The 17,249-nt window shown below is 39.9% G+C and overlaps 1 protein-coding gene across 9 annotated transcripts in view; it reads left to right on the forward strand.

Moving 5' to 3' along the window:
- Nucleotides 1-17,249, forward strand: part of FRMD3 (FERM domain containing 3) — a 352,790-nt gene that overhangs the window by 294,667 nt on the left and 40,874 nt on the right. Inside the window, exon 1 of one of the 9 annotated variants that reach the window (XM_069575865.1) lies at nt 12,572-12,877. The exons of the other annotated variants lie outside the window; for them this stretch is intronic. Within the exon in view, the coding sequence (XP_069431966.1) occupies nt 12,751-12,877 (127 nt within the window). The 5' untranslated portion in view covers nt 12,572-12,750. Of the gene's footprint in view, nt 1-12,571; nt 12,878-17,249 lie in introns of those variants that run through there. 9 annotated transcript variants of the gene reach the window in all.

Below are 17,249 nucleotides of genomic sequence, written 5' to 3' on the forward strand. Positions count from 1 at the left end.
CAGTGAAGCTATGAGCCATGCCATTCAGGGCCACCCATGACAGACAGGTCATGGTGGAGAGTTCTGACTATACATGGTCCGCTGGAGAAGGGAATGGCAAACCATTCAAGTATTCTTGCCTTGAGAACCCCATGAACAGTATAAAAAGTCAAAAATAATTGTGGTATGAATGTATATAATCCATTTATATATTTTTAATAAATATCAGAATACACTAGATATACTGTTTTGTAATCCGCTTTTTCACTTAAAATATAACATATCTCTGTGACATTAAATAGTCCCCTACAATTTTAATTTTTTATTTATCTTTATTAAATTATAGTTGCTTTACAATGTTGGGTTAGTGTCTACTGTACAGCAAAGTGAATCAGCTATACATATGCATAAATCCTCTTTTTTTAAAATTTTCTTCCCATTTAGGTCGCCACAGAGCATTGAGTAGAGCTCTCTGTTCTTATTAGTTATCTCTCTTATAAGATAGTAGTGGATGTATGACAATCTCAATCCAAATTCATCCCACTCCTCCTTCCCCCTTGGTATCCATACTTTTGTTCTCTATGTCTGTGTCTCTGTTGCTGCTTTGCAAATAAATTCATCTGTGTCATTTTCTAGATTCCACATATAAGCGATATTATACAATACTCATTTTTCTCTTTCTGACCTATAAAAAAATAAACTCAAAATGGATTAAAGACCCAACTATAAGGCCCGACACTATAAAACTCTTAGAGAAAAACATAGGCAGAACACTCCATGACATAAATCATAGCAAAACCTTTTTTCAACTCACCTCCTAGAGTAATGAAAATAAAAACAAACAAATGGGACCTAATTAAGCTTAAAGCTTTTACACAGCAAAGGAAACCATAAACAAGACAAAAAGCCCTCAGAATGGGAGAAAATATTTGCAAATAAAGCAAATGCAAGGGATTAATCTCCAAACTATACAAACAACTCATCCAGCTGAATATCAAAAAAAAATAAACAGCCCAATCAATGGGCAAAAGACCTAAATAGACATTTCTGCCAAGAAGACATACAGATGGTCAACAAACGCATGAAAAGATGCTCAACATCACTAATTATTAGAGAAATGCACATCAAAACTACAACGAGGCATCACCTCACACTGGTCAGAATGGCCATCATAAAAAAACAAACAATAAATGCTGGAAAGGGTGTGGAGAAAAGGGAACCCTCCTACACTGTTGATGGGAATGTAAACTGGCACAGCCATTATGGAAAGCAGTTTGGAGGTTCCCTAAAAAACTAAAAATAGAACTACCATATGATTCAGCAATCCCAACCCTGGGCATATATCTGAAGAAAACCACGGTTCAAAAGATACATGCACCTCAGTGTTCACTGCAGCGTTATTCACAATAGCCAGGACACAGAAGCAACCTAAATGTCCATAAACATAGGAATGGATGAAGAAGATGTGGTACATATATTCAATGTAATATTACTCAGCCATAAAAAGGAACAAAATTGTGCCATTTGCAGAGACGTGGATGGACCTAGAGACTATCACACAAAGTGAAGTCAGTCACAATTTTAAGATATATACATTATTAATCACATAAATATACAAAAGTATCTTTCATTCTCCTACCTCCCACCAAATTAAATATATGAATGTCTCTTATTGTAGCTTTACAAAACTGTAAAGTGGTATAGAGTGGCTAGACATTTTTCTTGCATTTCTTGGCCCTTTGTGTTTCTCATCTTGAGCATGTAATTAAAGTGCAAGAGAGAGAGGCTCCGGGCTGCTGTGCTGGGTAAAGGACTGAGGCTTGATGCCTCTAGCTCCTTGGTTACAGAGCAGCAACATAAGGAGTCCATAGTTCCAGAAGAGCCTGGATTTTTCCCAACAGAGAGACACAGATGCCTGATTCTTAATACCAGTTGTAAAGCTGTTGGGAAATATGGAAAAAAAAATGGAGCTCCATTTATTAATGTAGCCCAATTCAATTTCCTCTACTCAGACAAAAATGGTTTATCTGTAATGGTGACTTGTGCCTGGAGGGAGTGAAATAATACAGCAGAAGTAATGAGAAAACAAATTCACCCTGTATAGAGGCTAAGGAAATAGACTCTTGGTTGAGAGTCCTAAACAGACCGAAGGCAGCTGTGCTAACTGGGGCCAGTAAGGACAGCATTGGCACCTGTTTCTTCCAGGAAAACCTCTGGGCACCCACGTTGGCATGTGATGAAACTGCACTGTGCATAAATTGCCTTGATATGTCTAAGTTATGGAACATCTCAAAATTTTAAGTCCTGGGTTTGACCAGGATAGGGGAAAAGCTCTTCATTTATATGGAAGGAAAAATCTGAATTATAGGTCATCTTAGTCAGAGAGATGGCTTAAATTCTTCTCCAGGGAAATTCCTCATGCATTTTTTTGAAGAATGCATTATAGCTGTGAAATTCCTAGTCCCTATCCAATGTCTATGGGAGATTTTCATCTGGTTTCATGTATGGAGAGCTCTGGAAGGTTTCCAAAATGTTACCACCATCCTATGGAGGATATCTATAGGTATTCAGGCCATATCTTTATTCACAGGGTTTTAAGTGTGCCATGGGCCAGTGAATAAGAGGGGAATGGACAACTCTGCATCTGCACAATTGATGGGTGGCTTGTTGGGTGATGACACCCATGGGGCACCTTATTGCTGTCAACGAATGCTACCTGATCCTCGCAGATTAGGTATCTTATCTCACACTCTCCTCTACTTGTGACCCCTTCAGTTCTCCTTTTACTTAGAGTGTGGCTCCTTTTGTGCAATTTGCAGCTAGGGGAGGTGTGTCTGTCTTGGAGAATGGTTTGTGAGATTTACAGTTACGTCTTTGTGGTGGTTGTTTTATTGTTGGGTGGGATAAGTTTGCTATCTGGGCTGAGGATCAAGAAAAGGCTTCCGGGACTTTTGTGAGCATGGATGAATTAATCAATTAGGTATTTTAAAACATTATCTTAACCACCATTGGAAGACAGTAAAGCTTGCTTTTCACTGGTGTTTGGAAATGGAGACCACTTAACTTGGAATAAGGAGACAGGATTCAAGATGCAGTGTTTTCACTAATGAGAGTGTCCTTGACCTTCTCTCTGTTTCTCTTGGATTAGCCTCCTTGTATTAGTGCTCAGCCCCACGCTGCCACCCTGCACTCTCCTCTGCTTGTTGGCCACCTCCACTTGGATGCCATGTAATAGCTCACAGCTAACCCATCAAACTTAATGGGCTTATAACTACCCTCATGTTCTCTTCCTTCCTCAAATCCCAGTCTCTAAATTGCCCCTGCTTTGATTTGGTGAATGACAGAATATCCATGAAGTTGCCCCAGCCAAAGACCTGGAAGCCATCCTTGCCTTGATACCTCTCCCGTGCCCACATCGACTCGGCCACCCCTGTCAAGTCCATCCCAGGGGTAACTGACGTTGCCCCAACTCTTCAGCCGGCTGTTACATCTTCATTCCAGGTCCCCTCTTCTCTCTCAGAGGACACTGCAGTATCTTCCTTACTTATCTTCATCTAACCCATTCTCTAAACTCCTGCTGGAGCCATCACCCTTATTAGAAGTAGTTTCTAGAACCTTCCCCATTGACTGTGGAGCAGAGTCCAGCCCTGGTGTTCATGGCTGCTCACAATCTGGTCCACACTCACCATATTTCCCTCCATTGGTCCTGCCTGACCCTCTCATCATTCTGTGACTGCAGCTCTCCACCTCCCCACCCCCCCCAACACACACACCCAGTACTGCAGACCCATGCAGGATCCTCTCTGCTGTTTCCTTTGCTGGGGCTGCTCTTCCAACTTTCCTCTGCTCCACCGGCTCAGTCCATACTGTTTGGTCAAGTGGCCCCTCCCCTATGACATGCTCCTGGCTCTGAAGAAAGTATTAATAGCTTTCTTTTCTTTCATTCTTGCATTTATTCTTCTTTTTATCTTTATTGAGACATAATTATACCGTGTATAAATTTAAGATGTACAGTGTATTGATTTGATACATTTATATGGTACAGAATGATGATCACCATAGAGTTAGCTAACACTTTCCTCCCATAGCATAATTATCATTTCTTTCTTTTGGTGAGAACATAAGATCAACTCAGCAATATTTAAGTATATAATATTGCATTACTAGCTGTAATCACCATACTGTACATTAGATCCCAGATCTTGTTAGTCTAACAACTATAAGTTTGTATCCTCTGACAAACATCTCCACATCCCCACTCCCACAGCTCCTGGTAACTACCACTCTGCTGTCCATTTCTCTGGAGGTGCCACTTATATTTGATTCCTAAAACCCCTCTTTCTAACCATCAGTTTACATGTCTGGTCTAACTGCATGCCCCTCCTTGCACAATGCCTGGGATCTTCTCACTAAAGGGTGGATGGTTAATGGAAGGGGAGCCATTCTAGCTGACTTTTCTGTTCCTGACCCTAAGCCCTAAGATTACATATAAGCCATGCTATGGAATAAAACAAAAAATTCAGAGTTCTAACCTGCTTCCACTGAGAACTCATAAGTACAGTGCACATTAGGCTTTTTATGTCATTTAAAAATAACTTGTTAGTTTTTTATATTCTTTGCTCTATTTCTATTTTTTTAAGTATGTAAACATTTCCCTATTCAAACAGAGTATGCTCATTTTAAACATTTTGTTCAGAAATCTTATAGTCGATTTTGGAGGGGCAGGGACTAAATTAATTCTTTGGAAGATAGAGGTAGTAGCCCAGCAATACATCTGTCTTCTCATGAACATGTTTTTTTAACTTTTATTTCTTATGGAAAGCTGACTGCTTGGAGTAATATGCTCTTTCTTGTTTGTAGATAAGATGAAGATCCACATCTTAGTGGAAAGTTAGGATAACATGAGGGATTGCGGGAAGTTCTTAGAGCTGTCAGCAGGCCTTGTGATTCTCAGTCTTCAGCGGGTCCTTCATGACTTTTCTTGTTGGCAGAAGAGATTTGGAAATAGAGGCTGAGATGCCCATTTCCTTGAAGCTAAAGCATCTCATGCTACTTCTCAGGCTTTCATAGAGTTCGGCTTATCCTGCCCCTCACCTCACTGTGGCCGCCCTTCCTCTTAGATTTAACTGATAGAATCTGGAATACCAGAAAATGAAAAGAAAAAGAATCCTAGAAGACAAAACATTAAGCTCATTCACTTCAAAAGTTAATACCTTTTCTCCTGAAGCTCTAGAGACGTTTCTAGCATCATACTTTGGAACCTAATTGGGAAGGTAATTTAAGCAAATGCTGTGTATTGTTCTTCATCTTTAGATTTTCCATTAAGTATATGAAATCAGTCTTTAGTTGTTAAGATTCTGTGTCCATGAGAAATTATCACTAAGCTTTTGTTCTAAATTTATGAGCTAAAGGTTCCAAGAAAATCCCTGCTGGGTATGTCTGAAAGAAGCTATCTGACAGTTTTAAGTGAGTGAAGTTAACATATTAGTGTTTTAAAACACTTGCTTTGTATCTAGATGCCCTGAGGTGGATGTGTCAAAGGGTGAGAGGGCAGCTGCATCAGACTCCAAAGAGGTGGCTAGGACTGGGAAGTGGGTGAGGAAGAAGAATTAGGAGGTGGAATTGACAGGGTGGGTGACTGTCTAGAAAAAGGGTGATGCTGTGTGTTTAGGGGAGGGTATGATGTTTATTTTTGTAGGAAGTAGCTCCTAATCTTAAAGCCTCTGTTCCCTTATCTGTAAAATTTATAGATAATAACCCTAGTTAACAGGGTTGTCATGAGTATTAATTGACCCATAGCAATAGAAAACACATTTTTTTAATATGAAAAAGACAAAGACACTCTGAAAAATAAGATCAGCATCCCCAAGAGAATATATATTAAGGGCTTAGACCAAAGCCTGCTGCTAACCTATCATCACTGTAAAGCAAAAGTAATGAAAACTCTGACTTGGGGGCCAGAAAGGAACCCCTAAATAAACTTCTGTATGACAGAGAAGCATTCAGTATATGATAAGGTACCTTTGCAATAATGGACCCTTCTGTCTCCTCTTCAGATGTAGGGTAAATTATCACCCTAAGACGATCTTTCCACAACAGCTCCATCTGAAGCTTTACCCCCCAAAACGCTACTCCTGCCAAGTTATCAATGATGAATCCTGTTATTCCCTTCATAGCGCTCACGTTATCTTGTCTGTGTGTTGGTTTAATTGTTGCACATCTGTATCACCCTCCAGGATGGGGCCAAGACCATAATTGGGCTCAGACTCAACTGTATTCCAAGTGTCTGGGCCAGTGTCTAGCACACTTAAGTGCTCAGGGAGTATCTGTTAGATGAATGAAAGATGAGCAATCCAGTTTGTGAACTGGCTCACATGGATGCAGGCTTGTCTGTGTTCAAGGAGAATCTTCTAAAGCAGCCCTTCGTGGCTACTCTGTCAGAGAAGGGGGGAGGGAGAGCATGGGCAAACTGAACTTGCTCAGATCTTGGTAAATATCACTCAGAAAGTCAGTTGTTGTTTAGTTGCTGAGTTGTGTCTGACTCTTTGCAACCCCATGGACTGTAGCAAGCCAGGCTTCCCTGTCCTTCACTGTCTCCTGGAGTTTGCTCAAACTCATATTTATTGAGTCATTGATACTATCCAGGCATCTCATCCTCTGTCGCCCCCTTCTGCCCTCAATCTTTTTCAGCATCAGGGTCTTTTCCAGTGAGTCAGCTCTTCACATCAGGTGGCCAAAGTATTGGAGCTTCAGCTTCATCATCAGTCCTTCCAATGAATATTCAGGACTGATTTCCTTTAGGATTGATAGGTTGGATCTCCTTGCAGTCCAAGGGACTCTCAAGAGTCTTCTCTAGCACCACAGTTCAAAAGCATTAATTAATTCTTCAGTGCTCAGCCTTCTTTATAGTCCAACTCTCACATCCATACATGACAACTGGAAAAGCCACAGCTTTGATTATACAGACCTCTGTCAGAGGAGTGATAGCTCTGATTTTAGTACTGTAAAGAAGAAATACAGTTTTAAAAGTTTCAAAACATCACACAGAATGATTTATAGCACAACACATTGGTATCTTTGGCTTTGAGGTTAAAATTTCATACTCCATTCTGACTTTTCTAGGCCTCACCAACTTGTAAGTATTTTAACTATGTTTGCAACCCTTTGAACTTAAAACTCCTGCAGGTCTGGTAGGAAACAGAGCACATGTCAGCAGCAGTTTTCTCTGGGCTGTCACCTTTGAGGGACTACTGGGATCTCCTCCACCCATTTCCTACCTTCTAGTAGTTCTCTACTTCCCTGCACTGTGCAGGTAGTGCTTTTTTGATAATAATAATAATAACTACCACCTAAGATTTATTTTCAAGAATATTAATTCTCTAAGTTTGGGGTAAAAAAGTCAGAATCAGAACACAAGGAGGCAGCAAGTGAAAGCAGAGCAGTGTCTGAGGGAGTGTCCAGTCTGTTTTTCCTGCCTGTCTAGAAATCGTCACCAGTGGTCTGGGCAGACAGAGCACTGTGACACTCTGTCTGCCCTTCCTGTCTCTCTTACTGTCTCTCCCTCTCGTCTGTCCTTCTCCGACACAGCTCGCATAAGCTCCCTATTTAGAGATGCCACAGTTGTCAGTGTATCGGATGGTCAGGGAAACAGATGAGTCCTATGTTCGAATCCTCTATAGCAGGGGTCCCCAATCTCCGGGATCTAATGCCTGATGATCTGGGGTGGAGTGCATGTAATAATAATAGAAATAAAGTACACAATAAATGTAATGAGCTTGAGTCATCCTGAAGCCATCCCTTCCCATCCGTGGAAAAACTCTCTTTCACGAAACAGGTTCCTGCTGCCAGAAAGACTGGGGACCGCTACGCTATTATAGGCATGAAGTTCCTGTGAAGAGCATTCTCTTTCCCTACAGTGCACAGCAGCACTGTTTGAATTCTGTTTTGTCTGCAGCTGTAATTCTCCAGGAGGTTTACTGGCCTTTCTCCCACCACTGCATGTGATGACTGGCCGCACTGAGCAGTGCTCTTGTGTTAAAGGGAGGAGGCACTCAATGAGTGCTTCATCTGATAAGGGAGATAATAAGAGGAAGAGTATCCAATATGCCAAAGCATCTTACATATTTTCAGAGTTTTTTCCATGGATTACTATAATTTGAGACTCATGACCATTTCTTTGAAATGGATAGGACAGATAATGTCTCATTTTACAAAGGAGGAAATTGAATTATACAAATGACTGACTACCTGGTCGAATAGCCCTGTCACTTACTGGTGCTGGGAACTGCTTCCATTTCTTGTTATTATATATCCAAGAATATACCCATTGTATCACAAAATATTATTAAAATATTTTATAACATTAAATTTCATTATATGAGAAATATGATATGTGACAGTGCCAAGGATTTTCAAATAATTTAGACCTCAAATAAATTTAAGCATCAAATAAACTGAGATATCAAGTATCCAGTAACTGATACTTGATGTCTAAATTTATTATGAAGAACATTTAATATGTATAATAACTTTTTATTATCTTCCTAACTGGAGTTAGCAGTCAGCTAAAATTTCAGTGAATCTCTATAACTATTTTAACTAAAAGCTAAACCCACTACACCTGTGAAACCTGTTAGTTTTCAAAATAACTAATAAGGTACATGGTATTACTGATGATAGAGTGGCTAGCATTTACTGTGCCTGCTACTTATCAGGCACTCAGTTACATGAATGTCAACATCAGTACTATTTTACAGGCAGAAAACTATACTTCAACAAGCTTATATAGCTTCCCCGAGGTCACAGGGCTGGTCAGGTAAACTTAGCCTGCAATGCTGAGTGAAGTCGCTCAGTCGTGTCTGACTCTTTGCGACCCTATGGACTGTTGTCTGTCAGGCTCCTCCGTCCATGGGATTTTCCAGGCAAGAGTGCTGGAGTGGATTGTCATTTTCCTCTCCAGGGGATCTTCCCAAACCAGGAATCGAACCGAGGTCTCCTGCATTGCAGGCAGACGCTCTACCGTCTGAGCCACCGGGGAAGCCCCATTTAGGGAAAAGTAACTAGAAATGTTAGAAACAGATGGCTGACAGAAGGGAGAAAATCCAGACTATTTAAAATCCTCACTGTCTTCCCCTTGAGTAAAGGAGAGAGCATGTGTTAGGAAAAAATCAGTAATTTTTCTTGAGTAATTCCTGTGATAGCCCCTGATCTGAACATGCCTCATGGATCCCCTTCATTAATCCTCCTAGCAGCCCTGGGAGATAGGTCCTGCTTTTGCTCTGCTCATTTTACAGGCATGGAAGCTGAAGTCAGATAAATGGTACAGCCAGGATTAGAACCCGGAGGTTGTGCTTTTACTTTTACTTTCTGTAAATCCTCTAAGTTCTCCTTCATCAGCCAGGAGCCAGCACTATGCAAGGCAGTTGATATAGTCAATCTCATTTCCTTGTCCTAACACCCGTGGGAGATTTATTGTCTCCATTTTCAGATGCCCTAGGGTTCCAAGTCATGTAGTAGCTCCCAGTCACCCACAAAGCAAAGACAGACTTGTCCCCTTGCCTCAGATCTGTGCCAGGAAGTTTGTCCCCAAAGCAGACATGAAATCCAGGCTTATGAACAGCTCTTATCATTGAACTCTCTTCTGTTGTGGCTTCTGCCTGATTTATCAGTGTTTCTGGCATCTCATTGTGGAAAATCAATTCCTCTCTTCACACATATCTGCTGCTTTCTTTAGCTTCTTGTCACTGCCCAGACATGCATTCCTGATTCTTCAAACAAACAAAACAAATCTAAACAGGAAGGGTGTTCAAGGGCATCCGAATGTTGTGTTATTGCTGTCGGGACTGTGAGCACAGTGCCTGGAACAAGAACACGCTTCTTGGGCAGTTTCTCCCAGAATCCTTGGGTTGGCTCTGCTTCCCTTTGTTTCTTCCTCTTGAAATGTAGCCACACCTCTGGGTAGAACAGGACAAGGTAGACAGAAATGGCTGGGATAATATGGGATGCTGGTTCTGCTAGGTTCCTTCCCTCTAAATAAAAGCTGAAGGTCCCTGAAGAAAGAGGATAAAAGAATCATACTTAAGATCTGTGAAAAGTAACTTAAAGAGTGGGAACCAGTTAAAGTGAGAAAAAAATTTTACATGCACGAGATGCAAAACATTTTTTCATCATTAGTTATAGTTACTAAAAGGAAAGGACACACTTCAAAACTATAGTGAAAATTGAAGCTTGAGAATTAAAAGAGAATAACTCCGTGGAAAAGAAAAGATATAAGGGATGGTGGTGGTTTTGTTTCAGGTTTTTTATTTGCTTTTAGGGGTTTTCATTTTGGTTTTTGTTGTTGCTTTGGGGTTATTTTTTGTTGTTTAGAGTGTGCTATCAAGTCACATCATGTTGTCTTTATTTATAATGATAAACACACAGATTCATCTATATTCCATCCAAATAGACAAAGGGAGGTTTTCTCAATATCTCAGGCCTGGTCTACTGCCATGCCAGTGAGCCCACAGTAATCTTTTAAAATCCTTGATCTGTGTTCCTGCACAGTATTGATTCATTTGGCATGGGGGCTTTCTGATTTGTTTTTCAGTATCCTAAAGATTTTCAGTAGTTTTTCAGGAACTGCTGTTGGTGGCTAGTGACAGAAGGCCTAGCAGGTACTGTCCCAGGGCCCCACGTCTGTGCAGCCTGCTGCTGCTGCTGCTGCTAAGTCGCTTCAGTCGTGTCCGACTATAAATAGGGATTCTGCTCAGTATTGTATCAAAAAGTGAATTGCAAAGGGGTGAAGATATTGTGAATTTTTAGGAGTATTTTCAAGTATCAAGTTTGGAAATTGACTAACCCTGGTGAGAGGAGGAACTGCCCTGTTGAAACTGGAACTAATAACCTGTGGGTGGGAAGAGGGAGCCCTCTGGGAGATATCTACAAGTGACCTCCACCCACAGTGTATAGCTGGCCTCCCCATTCTCCCCTATCAAAATTTATAGTCTGGTCTGTAGCGTATTTTTTATATAGTTGAGGTCATACTGCTCACATGAACTGCTTCTTCCAGTAATCAATATATTGCAAGCTTTTCCCCACATCATTAAACTCCTAAACATACACTTTAATGGAGGTACAATATTCTATCACATGTATTTAATCATTTTCCCACTGGAAATTTAGATTGACTTTTTTTTCTTTTCGCTACAATAAATGACACTGATGAAAATCTTTGTCCATAAATTTTTGTCAACATTTCTCATTATTTCCTCAGGCTAAATTCCTAAAAGTGGAATTTTTGAGTCAACAGATATCACGCCTATAAAACTCAATGTATTTTGCTAAACGTTTTTTCCAGAAATCCTAGATCAATTTATATTCCCACAGTGAGATATAACAATACATAATTTCAACTGACTGCTCTGCATATAATGTTTTGTTTTGTCAAGAGAGGAGAAAAAAAGAATATTTTCATTAGAAAATTATCTTTTGCCCTCAGTAGCTATTTAAAGAAGAAAAATGCATATATGCATAATAGTGGGAGGAAAAAATTTTTTCTTCTAAAAATGAGAGTGAGAAAATGTACCAGCCAAGACATAGAACTGAATGATAGTATATGGGGCACAGTTACTAATCAGCTAAAATATTTTCAAATATAGGAATTTTTCAGTATTCCTAAAATATTGAAAACATTTTGCTCCCAGAATACTAACTCTGGGATGCAAGCACATTTCATGCTCAGAGGTACGAGTGCAGGACTTTCAAAGTCTTGAGAGAGAGAATTACATTATATTCAGATCCTACATTTGAAACATGAGGTTAGAAGTAGGGGTACCAGCAGCTGTCCTGCTGAGAGACTGTCTTCTTAGTCAACCAATATTGGATACTTAGGTTCAGATCATGGCTTTGCCACTTACTTTGTGAATTTGGTCAAGTCAGTTACTCTTTCCAGGATGCTGTTTCCTTTTCTACCCAAAAAGGGACATTTTAGCATCCTTGTGAGGACAGAAGTAATGCCACGAGGTCCTCAGCACTTTGTCCAGAGCTGTGCTGTCCAATAGGGCAATCTCACGTGGCTGCAGAGCACCGGCAATGTTGTTGTTCAGTCGCTAAGTCATGTCCTGCTGTTTGCTGAATTGAGACATGCTGTAAGTGTGCAAATGCACACAAGTTTCAAAGACTTAGTACCAGAAAGTATCTAAACTATTTTATTATTTTGATATTGTCACATGGTGAATGATACTAGTTTAGATATCTTGGCTTCAAATAAAACACATCATTAAAATTAATTTTATTTCCTTCACTTTTCAAATGTTTCCTTTTTGTTCTTTAATGTGGCTTGCATTTTATTTTTATTGGAAAGCACTGCTCTAGAACATAATAGAGATTCAAATATTTTTTAAAAGAAATCAAGGTGGGTTGTTTCTCTATCACAGAGTTGCCTCGGTATTGTTTTATTTTTGCTGTAGGAATTGGGCTGGGGTCCTCTGGCCTGGATGGTTTCAAATTGGCTAGGGTAAGGATGTTGTATATTATTTCATTGTTTGTCAAGGGAGTGAGTGGAGAGCTTAAAAATAGCATCCCCCTCCCTCCTCTGGCCCCATGCTGATCCCTCCTGAGTTATTTCTGTTGGCTGCATTAGGAGCCTGACATTTGATTCATTCAGTGGGCCCTACCTCGGTCCTTTAAAACAGAATGGACAGTTAGTGAAAGGTCAAAGCCACTATGGCTGGTGGTAGCTGCCCTGGACCGTGACAGGCAGAGGAGACACGGAGAACTGAAGAAACAGTAATGGCAAAATGCTTGGTCAAGATCCAGACTCGGAGGGGCCTCCGCCTGCAGTTGGTGAACCACTGCAACAGCAATGTGTTTGTCCGTCTGCTGAGACACAGTTCCAAGATCACAGCCAGAAACACGGGTACGTGCCCTGCAGTGGGCTCTGGTCTGCACCTGAGAAGGGTGCAGGCTTCCAGCTGCCACTCACCCGAGAATGTCAGAAGTCTGTGATAAGGATGAGAAGGAGAAAGAGGGGGAAAAGCAGGGAGGCAGGAAGGGGAGTGGGCAGGCACTGAGGGAAAATGGGAGGGCTTCAAACAGAGGTCCTGACACTCTCATTAAGTGAAATGGTAGGAAGTCATCCTAAAGGCTAATGAAATACATGCTAGTCAGTAGCTCGGTTAGGAAGGAGGCAGTGGTGGTGTGTCCAATCCACTGGCTCAGGAATGAGGGATGATTACAGACAAGGCAGACTGGATGATCAAAACATGCTCCTCCCTCCTTTCATTGTTTAAAGGGTAAGATCTTCAAGTGTGCTTTCCTGGATGAGGCAAGACCCTCCTATATCTTCAAAGTAGAGCTGTCCTAAAATATGGTCCTGAAATATAGTATCAGTTAAAGAATTGGGATCAAACGGAGGTTCTGCTAGTTTCCTTTTCATTGAAAATGTATTTTGTGGTCCTTGGAGGAAATGGGAATATATATATATATATATATATATATATATATATATATATATATATATATGAAATAATATGTGGTTTTCACCAAGTGATTAAAATTTTAAAAATCCTGGGAAATGTCTGGAATTGGCCGTACCTCATGGACATTTGTGGAAATCATTAAGTGAACTTAGTTGTATTTGTATAATGACATAGATAATAGATGATGTGTTCTTATAAAAGATATTTTAAGTATAGCTTTATAGAATGTTTTCCTTGACCCTAATGTTCCTGATAGCCAATCTATGTACATTGACATGTAGAATGCATATAGGATTTTTTTTATCATAAATAGGATTGTTTGATATATTATTATAGTTCTTTTTTCAATTTATCATATGTCATGAAGAACTTTCCATATCAATACATATTAATCTGTATCCTTTTAAAATTGGCTGAATAATATCTTATAGTGAAGACATATCATAATTTATTTAATCACCAAATTATTACTGGAAGTTGATATTTCCTATTTAGTGCCTGTAACAGACAGTGCTGCCAAGGAATATGCATATACAAGTATTTCTTTATGACAGATTCTTAAAAGCATAATTGCTGATTTGACAGATATACACATTTTAAATTTTGATGGAAATGGGCAAACAAATTATCCTCTGAAAAACTAATACTCACTAAAAAGGTGAGTACAAGAATGACTTCTTCCTCACATAAGCACTAACCCTGATGTGACCAATTTCTAAGACTGAAAAAAAAAGAGATTTTATTATTTTAATATACGTGTTCCTTTTTACTTGTAAAGGTGAGCATCTTTTCAGAGGATAATTAGCCATGTGCATTTCTGCTTGGAATTACTTGTTTCCTTTGTGCGTTCCTGTTTCATTTTTTTCCTTCCCTTATAGATTGTGAGAATTCTTATATTATCTTTTTTCCTCCTAATTTGTTCTTGGCTTTTAATTTTGTTGTTGTTCAGTTGCTCAGTAGTATCCAACTCTTTGTGACCCCATGGGCTGCAGCACTCCAGGCTTGCCTGTTCTTTAATTTCCATTGAGTCACTGATGCCACCCAACTGTCTCATCCTCTGTCGCCCCCTTCTCTTCCTGCCTTCAATCTTTCCAGCATCAGGGTCTTTTCCAGTGAGTCAGTTCTTCACATCATGTAACCAAAATATTGGTGCTTCTTATTGCCTTTAGGATTGACTGGTTTGATCTCTTTGCTGTCCAAGGGACTCTCAAGATTATTCTGCAGCATCACAATTCAAAAGCATCAATTCTTCGTCATTCAGCCTTCTTTATGTTCTAACGCTCCCATCCTTACATGACAACTGGAAAACCATAGTTTTAACTAAGTGGATCTTTGTCAGAAAAATGATGCCTCTGCTTTTTAATATGCTGTCTAGATGGATCGTAGCTTTTCTTCCAAGGAGCAAGCATCTTTTAATTTCATGGCTGCAGTCACTGTCTGCAGTTTTTTTGGAGCCCCAAAAAGTAAAGTCTGTCACTGTTTCCATTGTTTCCCCATCAGTTTGCAATGAAATGATGGGGCCAGATACCATGGTCTTAGTTTTTTGAGTATTAAGTTTTAAGCCAGCTTTTTCACTCTCCTCTTTCACCTTTGGCTTTCGGGGTAGCTCAGCTGGTAAAGAATCCACCTGCAATGCAGGAGGCCCCAGTTTGACTCCTGGGCCAGGAAGTTTCCCTGGAGATGGGATAGGCTGCTCACTCCAGTTTTCTTGGGCTTCCCTGGTGGCTCAGATGGTAAGGAATCCGCCTGCAGTGCAGGAGACCTGGGTTCGATCCCTGGGTTGGGAAGAACCCTGGAGGAGGGCATGGCAACTAGTATTCTTGCCTGGAGAATCCCCATAGACAGAGGACCCTGGTGGGCTACAGTTGCAAACTGTCAGATGTGACTGAGTGACTAAGCACAGCTTTCACCTTCATCAAGAGGCTCTTTAGTTCTTCTTTGCTTTCTACTATTAGAGTGGTGTCATCTGCATAGCTAAGGTTATTGATATTTCTCCCAGCAATCTTGATTCCAGCTTGAGCTTGATTCCAGCTAGATGTAGCCTGGCATTTCACATGATGTACTCTGCATATAAGTTAAATAAGCAGGGTGATAATATACAGCCTTGACGTACTCCTTTCCCAATTTTGAACCAGTCCGTTGTTCCATGTCCAGCTCTAACTGGTGTTTCTTGACCTGTATACAGGTTTCTTAGGAGGCAGGTAAGGTGGTCTGGTATTCCCATCTCTTTAAGAACTTTCCACAATTTGTCGTAGTCCACTCAGTCAAGGGCTTTAGAGTAGTTAATAAAGCAATAGATGTTTTTCTGGAATTCCCTTGCTTTTTCTATGATCCAGTGGATGTTGGCAATTTGCTCTCTGGTTCCTCTGCCTTTTCTAAATCCATCTTGTACATCTGGAAGTTTTCAGTTCACATGCTATTGAAACCTAGCTTGAAGGATTTTGAGCTTTTACCTCATTTTAATGTTAACTTTGTAGCACAGGTACTTTTCATATGCACAGACAATTTCTACATGTGCAGACTTCTTTTCTGAGTTTTATGTTTTGTCAGCATCCCTCATTCCAAGACTACAAACATGTTTCCTGTGTTTTCATCCTCAAAATTAATGTGTTAGCTTTAACTATGTGAAGTTTCTGATAGTCAACTGCCTTTGACCTACAAATATAGTGATTTCATGTGGTTTGATCTAATATTTGCTTTTAATTGACTTGCTGACTTCTTTGGAATTTTTAATATGTGTTTGACATGAAGTAGGGATATACTTTTTCTCCTTCCCAATTGGTTAGTGATTTTTCTCAGAGTTATTTAGCATAAGCTCTCATTATTTTCAAAGGTGTCTTTCTGAATTGCATATTTTAGTATTCCTGCTCCATTATGAACAATAGTATAGTTTTGACATCAGATAGGTCAAATTCCCCCTTATGGATCTTTTTTATCCAGAGTTTCCTGGTAATCATGTGCACTTTCTCATTTGTCATTTTTGAAAATGTGTTGTGATTTGTATTAAAATTGCAGTGAATTTTAATTCAAAGAGATATGGATCTTCAAAATAATTAAGTTCTCCTATTCAGAAACATTGTTATATTCCTTCATTTTTCCAAGGTATTCTTTTATGTTATTCAGCTATGTTTTAGTATTATCTTCATGCAAGTTTTGAATATTTCTTATGGATATCCTAGATATTACGTGACTGTTTTAATTTGTGCATTTAGCTATTTTGAATGGGATTTTCCATCATCATATTTTTACATGGTCTTTGTTGCTTTCAAGCTGAACACCTGACTGACTTATAATTAATCCCCCTAGCTTCTTATTAGAATCTTTGCCTTTTCCTGTAGCTGATACAATAGCCTAGAGAGAGTGACAGTTTTGTGCCCTCCTTTCCAATATTTATGCTTCTTATTTTCTGTCTTTATCACATGGCATTATTGAAGTTCACCACAATGATGTCGAAGTGCAGTGAGGGTTTTCTGTCATGTTCCTGATTTTGGTGTGATGATTGATTGTGATGACAGAGAGACCCATGAGATGGTGACAGCTGCATCAGTTAGGATACCATTAGCAGCAAGTAACTCTAACAAACACTGGTTTAGATAATAAGGTGATTTATTATCCAAGACTGCACCAAGTCCAGAGCCAGGGAGGATTCCAGGATTGAGAAGCCAGGTTCATTTCATCTCTCTGCACTGTTATTGTCAGTTAGCCAGAACTCCCCCTCAAGCCATTTGCTGTCAGCATCATAGGATAACTGCCAGAATTCCTGGTGTCTTCTTCACATACAATGTCAAGGGAAAGTCCATTATCTGTCCA

The sequence above is a fragment of the Ovis canadensis genome, chromosome 2, assembly GCF_042477335.2.
Source record: "Ovis canadensis isolate MfBH-ARS-UI-01 breed Bighorn chromosome 2, ARS-UI_OviCan_v2, whole genome shotgun sequence".
NCBI lineage: Eukaryota > Metazoa > Chordata > Mammalia > Artiodactyla > Bovidae > Ovis > Ovis canadensis.